At 36.5% G+C, this 15,909-nt stretch overlaps 1 protein-coding gene across 6 annotated transcripts in view; it reads left to right on the top strand.

Annotated features, from left to right (window-relative positions):
- The window catches only part of PDZD8 (PDZ domain containing 8), a 93,098-nt gene that overhangs the window by 43,572 nt on the left and 33,617 nt on the right, over nucleotides 1-15,909 (top strand). For all 6 annotated transcript variants that reach the window (XR_009053994.1, XR_009053995.1, XM_057737067.1 and 3 more), the window contains exon 3: nucleotides 8,263-8,365. Coding sequence is in view for 4 of the 6 variants with exons in the window: in XM_057737067.1 (XP_057593050.1) it covers nucleotides 8,263-8,365 (103 nt within the window). In the remaining 2 variants the exon portion in view is untranslated. The remainder of the gene's footprint in view (nucleotides 1-8,262; nucleotides 8,366-15,909) is intronic.

A 15,909-nucleotide genomic window follows, 5' to 3' on the forward strand; every position in this document is an offset into this window, starting at 1 on the left:
CTGTTAGCATTTGCCTTATGTATTGAGGTGCTCCGATGTTGGGTGCATAGATATTTACAATTGTTTTATCTTCTTCTTGGATGGATCCCTTGATTATTATGTAGTGTCCTTCCTTGTCTCTTGTAATAGTCTTTACTTTAAAGTCTAATTTGTCTGATATGAGTATTGCTACTCCAGCTTTCCTTTGACTTCTATTTGCATGAAATATCTTTTTCCATCCCTTTCCTTTCAGTGTATGTGTCCCTGGATCTGAAGTGGGTTTCTTGTAGGCAGCATCTAGAAGGGTCTTGTTTTTGAATCCATTCAGCCAGTCTGTGTTTTTTGTTGGAACATTTAATCCATTTACATTTAAGGTGATTATTGACATGTATGTTCCTGTTACCATTTTCTTAATTGTTTTGGGTTTGTTTTTGTAGGTCTTTTCCTGCTCTTGTGTTTCCTACTTAGAAAAGTTCCTTTAGCAATTGTTGTAAGGCTGGTTTGGTGGTGCTGAATTCTCTTACCTTTTGCTTGTCTGTAAAGCTTTTGCTTTCTCCGTCGAAACTGAATGAGATTCTTGCTGGGTAGAGTTTTCTTGGCTGTAGGTTTTTCAGTTTCAGGACTTTCAGTATATCTTGCCACTCCCTTCTGGCCTGCAGAGTTTCTGCAGAAAGATCAGCTGTTATCCTTATGGGTTTTCCCTTATATGTTATTTGTTGCTTTTCTCTTGCTGCTTTGAATATTTTTTCTTGGTGTTTAATTTTCATTAGTTTGATTAATATGTACCTCGGTGTATTTCTCCTTGGGTTTATTCTGTATGGGACTCTCTGCACTTCTTGGACTTGATTAATTATTTCTTTTCCCATGTTGGGGAAGTTTTCCACTATGACCTCTTCAAATATTTTCTCAGACCCTTTGTTTTTTTCTTCTTGTTCTGGGATGCCTGTGATTCAAATGTTGATGTGCTTATTGTTGTCACCAAGGTCTCTGAGACTGTCTTCCATTCTTTTTATTCTTTTTTCTCTTTCCTGCTCTGTGGCAGTTATTTCCCCCATTCTATCTTCCAACTCATTCGTTCTTCTGCCTCTGTTATTCTGCTTGTTTATACCATCTAGAGTATTTTTAATTTTGGTTATTTTATTGTCCATTACTATTTGTTTGCTCTTTATTTCTTCTCAATCCTTATTAACTGTTTCTTGTATTTTCTGTGTTTTGTTATCGAGATTTTGGATCATCTTTACTGTTATTTCTCTGAATTCTTTTTCAGGCATTTTTCCTATTTCCTCTTCATTTATTTGGTCTTGTGGGTTTTTTTCCTGCTCCTTTGCCTGCATGGTGTTTCTTTGTTTTCCTATTTTGTGTAATTTATAGGATTTGCTGTCTCCTTTCCCTATGCTGCCTTGTAGTAATTCCTCTTGTTTCTGCCCTCTGCCCCCTGTGGTGGGGTTGGTTCTGTGTCTTGAGTAGGCTTCCTGGTGGAGGGGGTCTGGTGTCTGCTTTCTGGCATGTGGCTTTGTGTCTTTTGTCTCTGATGAACAGGGCCATATCAGTTGGTGTGTTTTAGGGTATCTGTGAGGTTAATGTGGCTTTAGGTAGTCTGTGTGCTTATGGGTGGGTTTGTGTTCCTGTCTTGTTTGTAGTTTGGTGTGAGGTGTCCAGCACTGACCTTTGCAGACAGTCAGGTGAAGCTGAGTCTTAGACTCTGATACAGGGCTCTGTGAGAGTCCTCTGCACTTAATCTTCCCTGTGTCTGAGGACTCCCTAGTAGTCTAGCATCCTGGGTTCAGTGCTCCCTCTCCAGAGCCTCCTACTTGACTTCTGATGGAGTAGTCCAGACTTCAGAGGTTGCTTGTCCTGGCAATAAAGGGGTTTAAAGAAGACTGTCGAAACCCCAGGCTGATGGCAGAGTGTTGACTCAAACAAATACTAAGTCAAGGAAACACGTACCTGTATAAGACACACAAATACTGAATCCAGTAGAACATAAGGCACTAGAAAGACCTGACAGAAGAACCCCAGTATGCCATCAGACAATCAAAGAGAAAACCAACAGAAATTCAAAACCCAAAAAACAAAAAACACACAAACACAAATCCAGGGAGATTTTGAAAGCTAGGATCAAATATAATAAAGAGCAAGAGTACCACCAGACAGACTGAAGATTCTCAGAATGAAATCAGACAGTTATGCTTAGAACTAAGATAAAGACAAAACCTAATAATAAAAACCAAAGAAGTGTGTCATCTGGAGAATAAAGCAAGGAAACAGAGCAGACTGATAATATTGCTTATAAGTATATTAAGATAAAATAAACTGGAAAAGGATAGAAGACGGCAACAGAAGAGCATAGTGTGACTGGAAATATGAAAAGAAAAAGAAAGAAACAGAAGTGTGTAAAAGATAGAGATGAAAAGAAGGTAGGAGAGATACAGTCAGCACTACAAAAAACTTAGCTAGAAATAGAAATATATAAAAACGCTGAAACTAAAAATAGAATAAAAAATAGAATAGAAAAATATGTTATAAAACGTGTAGATCCCTTAAGGCTAAGATTGTAATTAATTAAAAAAAAAAACAAAACACCTAGAACTGACCCCAGAATGGACCAGATCAGTAGAATTAATAATAATATTTCTGTTTCCTTGGAGTCTCAGCTGTAAGTATCCTTCTACCCGCCTTGGACTTTTTGTATTACTCTGCAACCAGTAGAGCTTCCTTTATTGTTCATCTGTAAGCACTGATATGTGGGGAGAGAGAGGGTACAATAGTGGCTCCTTCCCCTGGGAGTGAGTGAGCAGTGGCGCCCTGCCTGGGTCACGGAGGCTTGAGCAGCTCAGGCCTAGAGAGCGACTCCAATTGCGGCTTCTTCCCCCCACTACAGCTCCGCTGGGGCACCCTGCCTGGGTCATGGTGGCTCAGTCGGCCTTGGCGGTGCCTGTTGCAGAGGGATGCTGGTGGGTCAAGTGTAAACAGAATGTCTCCAGAGCTGGGCCACTCTGCGAACTTTTGGCTCTCGGCTGCAGGCACTGTAGGCCAGCCCCACCCAGGAGCCTTTGTTATCGCTGAGTGCATTAGCCAGGCCTAGAGGGGTCCTGCCTTTGCCCGTCGCAGGCGCCCAGAGAGAGGCTACACCCGCAGCTCCTCCCCGCTGCTTGTGAGTCGGCAGTATCGAGCCACCGCCATGTCCGCCCAGCTTTCTGCGGTAGGCCCTCTACGCTGCAAATTTCTTCCCTCCTGTCCTCTAAGTCCATCTCTCCACTGCCAACAATGTTTCTCACCCTGAACCAGTTCTCCGGTTCCCACATTCCAGCTCCCAGACCCCCTGTTCAGCTGTGAACCGACGTCTCAGTCTGGACATGCTGAGCAGTGGTGCAGACCCTGCATGTGTTTCTCGCATTTTCCCATCTGCCACAGCTCAGCCACTTCACCCTCCTTGAACAGTCCCAAATGCCTCCCTTCTGACCCTGGGAAATTCCCCCTTGGAGAAGGGGTTTCCCCATCAGATAAGGGACATTTCCCCGAATTAGGCAGTCTCCCCTCTGTTTCAGATCCCCCTGCCCCAGGGTGTGGGAGCTGTCCCTTTCCTTTCTTCTCCTCCTCTTTGTCCTTTTTTTACCCCCTTTGTCCTACCCAGTTATGTTGGGATCTTTTCAATCCTTTCTGGTGTCTGAGGTCGTTTGCTGGTGTTCAGCTGGTTCTCTGTGGGAATTATTGCATCTTTTGGTATATTCCTGATGCATCTGTGGAGAGGGATGTATTCCACGTCCTTCTACTTCTCCGCCATCTTTCCTCTCTTTGTTTCTTGATAAGTGGTGTTTGTGCTTATGCTCCACATGAAGTTTCAATATACCTTTGCCTTTAAAAAAAAATAAACATTTTGAATTTGGAAAGAACTTTTATAGAGCTAATAGCTTTTTTCCAGAGACAGACGAGTCTAAAGGCAATTTTCTTTGTCTTTTTTGTTTGGCAGTACAGACTCCTACTCCCTTAAGAAGTAGTAATAGCAGAAATGTATTTGTACTCATTTCTTGCTAATTCAGTATATGTTGAGTGTTCATTTTGCTCAAAATATGTGTTAACCTGTGGCTATTGCTACTTGTTTCTGGTGATTATATAATTTGAATGGTAAACCTTTGTGTAACTCAGGATTGAATTGTAGATGTAGAATGAAAATGGATGCTTTTTTTAAATGTTCTACCTAAACTGAAGCAAATGCCTTCATAATTCACCCAGTTGTCTGGTACTAGTGGTACAGTGGAAACTCCTTTCTCACATTTCTCTAGAAAATTATATGTTTTTCCAAATCAGTCAAGAAATCAGGAAAATGGGGTATACTGTTATTATTCTTCTAAAAGAATTAAATCTTAACAATCAACATAGAATCATTAGTAGTTGAAGGAATCCACTGATTGCAATTCAAAAGCAGGTTCAGGAAATGCTAACATAAGAATTATGTCCTGGGAACCAGATCTGGTGCTTGTAGGAGAGAAGCAGTCACAATCTAAGCAGTCAGTCTCAGGTATCTCTTTTTTCCTGTCTGTTGCTAATGGTGTGTCGTTCTTTTTTTTTTAAGGATTTATTTATTATTTATTTATTATTTATTTTTGACTGCATTGGGTCTTTGTTGCTGCACATGGGCTTTCTTTAGTTGTGGAGAGCAGGGGCTACTCTTTGTTGAGGTGCGTGGGCTTCTCATTGTGGTGGATTCTCTTGTGGAGCATGGGCTCTAGGCATGCGGGCTTCAGTAGTTGCGACATATGGGCTCAGTAGTTGTGGCACACGGGCTTAGTTGCTCTGCAGCATGTGGGATCTTCCTGGACCAGGGATCAAACCCGTGTCCCCTGCATTGGCAGGTGCATTCTTAACCACTTGGCCACCAGAGAAGTCCTGAATGGTGTGTCATTCTTGCAAACAAAATGTATATTAAGAAGTTTATATACATAGTATACTTTATACAAATCCTAAGAAATAATACCTTTTTTTAAAAGAAATAACAGGTTTTCTAAGCAAAATTGATCCTTATAAAATTGACACGTATGATACATGTGTCTGTGTAGTGTTGTTAGCTTTTCTAGAGTACTAGTAATGTTTGCTCAGTTTTTCCAGAATATTCACCACAGGCTACAGATCTTTGTAGTACTTTAACAGGAGAAATGTAAAGAGTAGAAGAAGTGAGTGTTGTGGAATGCTCTAACATAGAATTGGAAATTGATCTAAAATCATAATTAGTAAAAGTAGTATCTATTTCATTGGCAAAATCAAATTCAGGGTAATCAGACAAAATATTTTCATCCCTAAAAAAAGAAATAAACTTAATTTAAAGGAACATAGATCCTAACAACCCAACCTAAAGGTGTTTTTGGAAGTACTTTTAATAATTGATTGGTTGCTTTTTAAAAATGAAAGCTTTCTACACCTGGAATATTTGTCATAAAACAAAGATTGACTATCTGATAGGGCAGTTAGTGCTTTATGTACTTTAAAATTTCATGTTAAGAAAGATAACTATTAAATGTTAAATATTTGTGGTATATCAATATTTTAAATGATTTTTATTTGGAATTTAATTTAAGGGACCCTTTTAATATTTTCTGTTATCACATGGCAACAGCAGATAAAACTCCACTTTACATTTTATTGAAATATATAATCTTAATTGCAATATATTGATTCATAATAAAGATAAACCAAGCATTCATTATTATATCTTTTTGTAACAAATCTTTGAGATTTTTGGTATAACTCTAATGAATGCTTATTATTCTTTTTCTCTTTAAACAGCTTTATTAAGATATAATTCACATACCATACAATCTATCCATTTAAAGTATATGATTCAGTGTGTTTTAGTATGTTCAAAGGGTTGTACAACCATCATCACAATCTAATTTTAGAACATTTTTGTCCCTCTCAAAGAAACTCCGTACTTATTAGCAGTCAATTCCTTTTCCCCCTAGCCTGCCTCCCCCAGCCCTTAAGTAATAAATAGTCTACTTTATATCTCTATAAATTTGCCTATTTCCAGACATTTCATACAGTATGTGGTCTTTTGTGACTGGCTTTTTTCACTTAGCTTGTTTTCAAGTTTCATCCATATTGTAGTATGTATCATTATTCATTTCCTTTTGTTGCCAAATAATATTCTATTTTATGTGTATGCCACATCTTATTTACCTATTCATGAGCTGATGGACATATGGGTTGTTTTCACTTTTTTGACTATTATAAATAATGCTGTTACGAACATTCATGTTAGTTAAGTTTTGGTGTGAATGTATGCTTTCATTTTTCTTGGTTATATACCTAGGAGTGGAATTTCTGGGTCGTATGTTAACTCTACATTAACTTTTTATGGAACTGCCAAAATGTTTTTCAAAGTGGTTGCATCCTTTTACAACCCCTCCGGCAATGTGAGGATTCTAGGTTTTCCACATCCTCACCCATACTTGTTATTGTCTCTCTTTTAGTTAGTCACCTAGTGGGTATGAAGTGGTATCTCATTGTGGTTTTGATTTGCATTTCCCTAATGGCTAATGATGTTGAGCGTATTTTCATGTGCTTATTGGCTATTTGCATATCTTCTTTGGGGAAATGTCTATTCATATTCTTTGTCCATTTTTATATTGGGTTGTACTAGGTCCTTATGAGGTACATGATTTGCACATATTTTCTCCCATTCTGTGGATTATCTTTCTGCTTACTTGGTAGTATCCTTTGAAGCACAAAAATTTTAATTTCAATGAAGTCCCATTCACCTTTTTTTTCTTTTGTTACTTGTGATTTTAGTGTCCTATCTTAAGAAATCATTACCTAATCCAAGGTCACAAAGATTTGCTTTTATGTTGTCTTATAAGACATTTAGTTCTGTGACTTACTTGGAGTTAATTTTTGTTGTAATTTTTAAAATGTAAAAAAAGATGTTATGAAAAATATAGAATGACTTAACGCTTTCAGGGGAGGATTCCAAGAATTATGCTTTCTCATCCCTGAATCCTGTAATATCTGTTGAGAATTTGGGAGTACTAGCTGGTGCATAGCCTTCTCTGTGTGACAGTAAAGACCTTTGGGTAGTTTGCTCTTTTGAACAGATGGTGGCAGCAGAGCTTTGATGAATGAAAACTCTCATTTCTCTAAGCTTAGTATTTTATAATTATGAATCTTCTTAATGCGCTTGGCAGTAGTTGTTAAGTAGTAAGTTTAAATTTCCTTTTACGATTAAAAATTATTTACATTTAGGAACTATTTTTTTTTGGCATGAGTTTATTCTGGCTTTTCAGTTATGTAGCCACTTTGTGAGGTATGGACATGATTTGCTTGAGTTCTCCAACCTTAGGACACAATTTTCTCTTATTACTCTAAGATCTTTTGTCCACTTTTCTTTCATTTTCTCACTCCTATCCCTATGGTCTTCCTGTAGAGATAAAGTAATAGAGTAGCAGTCAAAATGTTGATTAATGCTAAAGCTATTCTCAAACTTACTCCTAAGAAACATTAGCAGACTTACATTGACTTAAAAGATAGATAATATAGAAGTTGAACGTGTGGGTAACAGTTTTTTCCTTCAGTGAGAAAAACTGCTTTATATCATCTCAAGAGGTCCTTTTTAGGTCTGAATGGTAAACAGTAAAATTAAGTGATGCAGTTATTCCCTGACAGTTATTTTCAAGATAATAGAAATAATAAGCATTTATCGAGCACTGGCTGTTTGCTAGATACTATGCTAAATGCCTTATATGCATTGTCTTTTATTCTCCCATCAGCTCTAAGAGGTGAGTATTCTTTTTGGCCTGAATTTTCCAGAGGAAGAGATGGGTTTAGAGTAGTTAAATGGTTTGCCCAAGGTCACATTAGTATAGAGGTGCGTGTATGTATGTGTGTTCATAAGCAACTATATTGTACTATTTTGTATTTAATTTTTACAGAGATGGTAATCATACTGTATATATGCATCACTCTGCAACTTATTTTAAAAATTGAACTGCCTGATTTGAAAATCTATAGCTTTTGCTACTGTGTATAGATATCTGGTCAATTTGTTTACCTCATGAATAGATAACTACCTTCTATTTCTTTGATTTAACTGCTAAATAACAGCTTGTCCTAGAATTTCACCTAAATTTTAGCTTTACTTTACTTTTCCACTAGAGGGTGTACCAAATGTTTAATTAAATTTTTTCCGTTGTTAATGGAGTAATTTATTACTTTTTGGCATAATAATGAGAAAGAAAAAGTTTAATACGTATAATTAGTATAATAGTCCCCTTGTTTTATTTTATACTGCAGGTTACTTATTTTTGGATCCTATGACAGAGAGGCAAATATTCATTGCACACTTGAGCTGAGCAGTGGTGTTTGGGAAGAAAAACAAAGGAGTTATATTAAGACGGTAAAATAAATTTGCATAGTTTTACATCTGTATAAATTTTATATTCTGTAAGTGTTGTTTTATTAATATTTCTATATCCTAGAGTTAATTTTGGTCATGTGCAAAAAATTATGAATAGCTCTTATTTGTCATGTTGCAGTACATCCATAACAAAATGAATCACATAAAACTATAGTATCAATTGCTTGCTTGCATAAGAAATCGTCAGACTAATTTTCTTTTTGTAACATTAAAGTTGCTTCATAGTTGTGGAATCAGAAGGAAATGATTCTGAACACCTTAGAAAGCATGTAAATTCAGAGCATTCATTCATTCACCAGATATTTTATGAGCACTCACTTTGTACCAGGTACTATGTTAGATGCTGGGGGAACAGTTCAAGACAAGAGACTCTGTTTTTCTGATCGGTTATAGGGGTGAGGTTTGGTAATCATCTACCTGTAGACAGAAAGGATTATAGGAGGACAGGGGTAAACCTACAGAGAGATCAGATCAGTTAGGAGGCATTTAGGGGAGGTGTTGGCTACTTTTAACTAGGTAGTATCCATGGAAGTGGAAAGAAGAGAATGGATTTGGGACATACTTTTGGTATGTGAAGGACTTAGAGTTCTAGTTTCTCTTTTGATCTCTCTCAAAAGAAACTGTCACCAAAATTGCAAGACTTTGAACAAAATGTAAAGGCTTTTAAAATATTTTAAGTGCTATAATTAAAAATAAACAAAAAACAGTGCTTTACTCTCAGCATGTTTTAATTGGATTTGTTTGGATTCTTTGGGTCCCTAAATGAGTAAAAATTGTCACTAGTTATTAGCTAATCTGTTTGCAAAGTTGAGTTGGTGTTTTCTGAATATTCTGCATAGCAGTTTTAATAACAATTATGTTATGCTTCTTGGAATTTGCATAAATATAGTAGTCTCAAAGTTTTTAGAGCATTTGTCAAGATGTTGTCTACAGTATTTCTTTATTAATAAGCCCATGAAGTTTCACAAAGAAAATAGAATCCTAGAATTTTATGGCTGAAACAGGGAAGGAAAAAAAATCAGTGTCCTAAAGACACCCTCAGCCTTTTTTTTTAAAAGAAAAGTTATTTGATTTACTAAGCATATACTGAAATATTGGGTTGGCCAAAAAGTTCGTTCCGATTTTTTTCTACACCATTTTAGGGTTTGGTAATAATAACATTCCAAGAGTGTTTTTGGAACCCCCAAACCTCTCCAGAGTTACTTTTAGTCTGTTTTAAGGTAAGATCTGTTTAGCACTTCAGTAGTTTTTTGCAGGAATAAATTATAGTTGTGTTCTTTAAAGTTGTATTTAATAAGTTAGATACTTAGCTGTTTCTATCACACTTAATTCTTGGTAGCAGTATATCTAGTCCTATGATTATTATTTGTAGCCAGTATTTAGGAAAACCATCACTCTGTTATGTCTTCATTATACTGGTGAATAGGTACTTTTGAACTGTACTACCTAGCTTTTTTTAGTAGAAGTAATGTGCTTTTCATATTTCTAGGATAGTCTGTTATTCTTCATAACATTTTTAAAAATACAGTTACAATTCTCAGTTTCTTAACTAGATACTTAAGCATATTGCCATGTTCTCAAAAATTATGACTTTTAATGGTTATGTGGTATTTTTATGGATGTCCCTTTGACTTTTAAATTGTTTCCAACTTCTCTATGTATTAATTGTTGTGACCATTCTTACATAAAAAAATTGAGCAGTGTGAAATTCTTTTGTAATAAATAGAGTAATTTTAATGACTATGGGAAAGTTGGAAGAAGTAAAGCTGGAAAGGGAGGATGGGCTGACTCCCAGAGTCTGACTGTATGAAAGTAGTTGGGAGCATAGGATTTGGGGCATTGGAATGACAGCGTCAAAATAGTTTTTTTTTGTTTGTTTGTTTGTTTGTTTTTAGGAAAATCTCTCCTTTCTCTCATGGTTGTTCATGCCACCTTTCCTTTAAGTTATATGTCAAGCAATTTGAAGCAACTCCTCAGAGAAAATAACCAGCTTTACAATTTGTTGTGAAATAAATAAATACATGAAAAGGCAGTAGTATTGTTTTGTCTGGGTATGAAATGGTCATAATTTGCCATTGCTGTTGACATTTTCAGTTTCCTTTATTATACTTGCAAAAATATGAGATTAGACAGCTTTAATATTTTGTAGCAAATGTTAGTAAGACTTTAATCTTGAGTTATAATTTTAGATCTTAGCATATGTCATAGGTAGCTTTGGAGAAGGCATTCTCAGTTACTAATTACATCTGGTGTCAAAAATGTCAGCACTGAAGTGTCTCCAGGTATTAAATTACATATGTCTGAATTTAATAACTCTAGGGAGGAGAATTGAGTGTTTCTCAAGACTACATAAAGTGTTACAGAATAGGATTTAATAATTTGAGATATATTGCAAATTTGGCTAGAAAACAGTACATCATTAAAAAAATAAGTATGCTAAAAAGTATTTGAGTTTAGAAGCTATCTTTGTATAAATAAATAATTCAGGTTTAAATCAGTTTTTTTCATTTTGAAATGTATTAAGTGAAGTTAGCCACCAATTTCAATGAATATGCAGAATGAAAGAAACTTAATTACATATTTTAAATATGCCTTTGAGTTTTTCGGATTTTTTAAAAGCATAATGTACCTTTTCATGCTCTTAAATTGGGGAAGATCAATAATAGATGGAAAGTTTTAAATTTGTAGTATTTACACAAATGTGGGAGAGAGAGTGGAGATGGAACAGTTGTGATGCAGTAGCTGCGAGTCGTAGCAAAATCTAATGAATAGTGGCTTAAGCAAGAAAAGGACTTATTTGTCTCGTGTAATAAGCCCTGTTGTGTATGGCAGCTCAACAATATTGTAATCAGGGAGCGTGGCTCTTACTGGCTTTCTCCTCCATCATCCATAGCATGGGGGTTTTGTCCCAGTGGTTGCAAGACATTTGATGCACCTCTAGGTATCCATCTTTCAAGAAAAAGGGTGAGGTCTAGGGCATGCCAAAGAGGCATGTCAGCCAGGTTTTGGTTTTTTAAAATGCTTTACTAGAAGTTCCACTTATATCTCATTGGCTAGAACTAAATCACGTGTCCTCCCCCAGCAGGAAGGAAGTATGGGTAATCATTTTAGTTTTTCAGCCTCGGTAGAAGTAGAAGGCAAGGGAAAGAGTTATGAATGCCTTTTAGGTCGCCAGTCCACAGTCTTGCCACAAGAAAAATTCAAATTTATTTGATGACTTTTTATTTTTAGTGGAATTTTTCTTAAATTGGAATGTCAGGGGATAGTTGAAAAGAATAATATAATAAATACCCTGCATAGAACCTACCTCCTACTGTATTAGAAATCTGAGGAAAGTTTGGATCAAAATCAGATACTCAGGTCAGTGCCCTGCTTATTAGCTCATTTGCACAGTAAAACACCTCAGGGTAAATGAGGTACTTTGTGGTAATGTTTGTTCTTTAAAAATAATAAATAAGGAAAGATTCCTTATTTAATAAATAAGATTTCTGTTGCATTATGCAGGTTTGGTGATGATAATTTGCTTCCCTTTCACTAAGGAACAAATTTAAGGAGTTTTCAGATTTTAAAAAAGTTTCAGGAGTCCCTGGAGTCACTGTCACTGGAGTCTTCAAACACTGTTTTATTCTTGGTGCAACCTGGAATTCTTGAGGCCATTTGGAGAGAAGAGGAGAAGGCACCATGAAAATGAGCTGTGGAGCCTCTGAATCTAGGAGTTCTGGGGTAGAGGAAAAAGCAGTGGGGGCCTTTTGGTACCCGGCTGTTCAGTCTAGCTCTTTCCCTTGTTCTCCATGTTGAATAAAAGGAGTTATGAAAGGAGTTTTAGTTTTAAAAACAAGCTTTTTAATGCACATTTTTTGATACTAATGCTATTCGCTCTCTTTCCAGCCTACCACACTATAGTGCACTCAGACACTTGATAGCAGTTGTCCTTTGTCAGGGTCAAGTCTTTCCTTCTCTAATTAGAGATAGAAGGCTAAAATTCTAAATAACTGTTAAGTCAGTCCGTTGGCATAAATATGTCACTACCAAAGAGGAAGGAAGAATATCGATTTCTTCCTTTGAAGTGGAGAAAATTTAGAAAGGAATCTTCCCTGAATATATAGTAGGTGGACAAAAAAGGGCTACCAGAACACTTCATGTCTTAAGTAGCCCAGTGTGCAGGTACCAGAGGGAACTGTGGTTAGAGACATTAGGAGATAGCGTGATATTTCAGATCTGTCTGAAAAATAAGAATAAATTCCTGAAAAGCATTCAGCTTGGGGAGAGTCCATAAATAAGAATTTGGAACTCTTAATCAGAATGAATGTGTTCCTTTCAGAGAGTTACATGGTGTCACCTGGCAACTAGAAATTGGCCACTGCTATAAGAAGGGCTTTAGGATAGGGTCAACCACGCTCAAAATTACAAAGTCAGAAGAATCCATCTAGAGTCTGGACTTTATCTTTTTGTTTGATTTGAGTGGTACTTTTCCTTTTCTCTACTGCTGCTTCCCTATCAAAACCTCATGATTTGAAAGGATCTGATTCTGAGAGAGAAATAATTTATATCAAATTCCCTTCCATTTTCTTTTAAACATACCCCTACAATTAGATATTTGAAGAGATGATGCCTGCTTTCTAAGAACTGTCAGTGTAGGAAAAGAGACATGTGAACCAAATATGTCACATATGCAGTACTTCAGAGTCTATGAAATATTGATAGTTACTGTATACAAAAAGCCAAAGTTGTTTGCCTATAAGATCTGTATTTGTTCCCTTAAATCCCACTAACTCTAACAAAAACTAGACTGTGTGTGGTATGCTGATAATTAGAAGACAGTTTGGGAGTGGTGTTAGAGTTAGTGAACTAATGAACTAATGTTAGAACTAATGTTCTAAAAATAAACGGATTAATATATGGATGCTAAACAAGCATATGAAAGAAATGGAAACAGTAAATGCATTCTCAACTTTCAGAAAGCTTCTGATGAAGATCCATACCAGAGGTTCCCAAATCATCTAGTTACTAGGAGAATATCTGACCACAGATAGATCTGCCTTAAGGACAGGCGAAACAGGGTAAAAATGACCAGGTGTAATATCCCGAATGATTGAGTCCAGGACTTTGATCAGTTTTCACCAATCAGTAGAATAAAATGCATGCCACTTAGGTAATTTTAAATTTTCTTGTAGCTATAGTTTAAAAAGTAGAAATTAGCAGGTAAACAATTTTAGTAATCTTTCATTTGATCCATACATCTAAAACATTGTCATTTCCACATGTAATCAACATAAAAATTAAGGAGATTTTTTTATAGTCTTTGAAATCTTGTGCCTATTTTACAATCACAGCACATCACAATTCATCTAGGCACATTTCAAGGGCTCAGCCACATGTGGCTAGTGGTGACTGTGTAAAACAGCACAGATGTAGAGGAAGCAACGTACAATATAATACTCAGATTTGCACATCATAAAACTTCTATCGATAAAACATGCCAAGTTAAAAGGTACAAAATTGAGAAAGCTCTCTTAGGACAAATATGTAAGAAAGAATTCCAAATTATGCCAAAAGATGTGAGTTCTAGGCTCCCTAAAGAAATAGACAGGGACTTCCCTGGTGGCACAGTGATTAAGAATCCACCTGCCAGTGCAGGGGACACGGGTTCCATCCCTGGTCTGGGAAGATCCCACATGCCGCAGAGCAGCTAAGCCCATGTGCCACAACTACTGAGCCTGTGCTCTAGAGCCTGCAAGCCACAGTTCCTGAAGCCTGCAAGCCTAGAGCCTGTGCTCTGCAACAAGAGAAGCCACCTAGTGAGAAGCCTGTGCACCTCAATGAAGAGTAGTCCCCCCGGCTCACTACAGCTAGACAAAGCCTGGCACACAACAACAAAGACCTAACACAGCCATAGATAGATAGATAGGTAGGTAGATAGATAGATAGATAGATAGATAGATAGATAGATAGATAGGTAGATAGATATTAAAAAAAAAAGAAACAGTATATCGTACCTCCAAAACAAAACAACTTTTCGTTAGAGTGGGTGCTTATTTTATTTTTTTATTTTATTTTTTATTAATTTTTATTGGAGTATGGTTGCTTTACAGTGTTGTGTTAGCTTCCACTGCACAACAGAATGAATCAGCCATACACATACAGATATTCCCTCCCTTTTGAACTTCCCTCTCATTAGGTCAGCACAGTGCCTTACGTAGAGTTCCCTGTGCTATACAGTATGTTCCCATCAGTTGTCTATTCTATACATAGTATCAATAACATATATGTGTCCATCCCAGTCTCCCAGTTCCTCCCACCCCACCCCTTTCCTCCTTAGTATCCATACATTTGTTCTCTACGTCTGTGTCTTTCTGCTTCGCAAATAGGATCATCTATACCATTTTTCTAGATTCCACATACATGCATTATTATACGATATTTGCTTTTCTTTTTCTGACTTCACTCTGTATGACACTCTTTAGGTCCATCCACATCTCTACAATGAGCATTCCTTTTTATGGCTGAGTAATATTCCATTGTATATATGTACCACATCTTTATCCATTCCTCTGTTGATGGACATTTAGTTTGCTTCCATGTTCTGGCTATCGTAAACAGTGCTGCTCTGAACTTTGGGGTGGATGTGTTTTTTTGAATTATGGTTTTCTCTGGGTATATGCCCAGTAGTGGGATTCCTGGGCCATATGGTAGTTCTATTTTTAGCTTTTTAAGGAACCTTCATACTGTTTTCCAGAGTGGCTATATCAATTTACATTCCCACCAACACTGTATGAGGGTTCCCTTTTCTCTACACTCTCGAGCATTTATTGCTTGTAGATTTTTTGATGATGCCCATTCTGACCAGTATGAGGTGATACCTCATTGTAGTTTTGATTTGCATTTCTCTAATAATTAGTGATGTTGAGCATCTTTTCTTGTGTTTATTGGCCATTTGTATGTCTTCTTTGGAGAAATGTCTATTTAGGTCTTCCGCCCATTTTTTGGTTGGGTTGTTTGTTTTTTTTGGTATTGAGCTGTATGAGCTGCTTGTATGCTTTGGAGATTAATCCTTTGTCAGTTGCTTCGTTTGCAAATATTTTTTCCCATTCTGAGGGTTGTCTTTTCATCTTGTTTATGGTTTCCTTTGCTGTGCAAAAGGTTTTAAGTTTAATTAGGTCCCATTTGTTTATTTTTGTTTTACTTTTCATTATTCTAGGATGTAAGTCAAAAAAGATGTTGCTGTGATACATGTCAAAGAGTGTTCTGCCTGTGTTTTCCTCTAAGAGATTTATGGTGTCTGGCCTTACATTTAGGTCTTTAATCCATTTTGAGTTTTATTTTTGTGTATGGTGTTAGGGAATGTTCTGATTTCATTCTTGTACATGTAACTGTCCAGTTTTCCCACTTATTGAAGAGGCTTTGTTTTCTCCATTGTATATTTTTGCCTCCTTTGTCATAGATTAGGTGACCATAGGTGCGAGGGTTTGTCTCTGGACTGAATATGCTTATTTTAAAACTATGAAATTCTCAGAGAGAATAAA

This window comes from Hippopotamus amphibius, chromosome 5 (assembly GCF_030028045.1).
Source record: "Hippopotamus amphibius kiboko isolate mHipAmp2 chromosome 5, mHipAmp2.hap2, whole genome shotgun sequence".
Lineage (NCBI taxonomy): Eukaryota > Metazoa > Chordata > Mammalia > Artiodactyla > Hippopotamidae > Hippopotamus > Hippopotamus amphibius.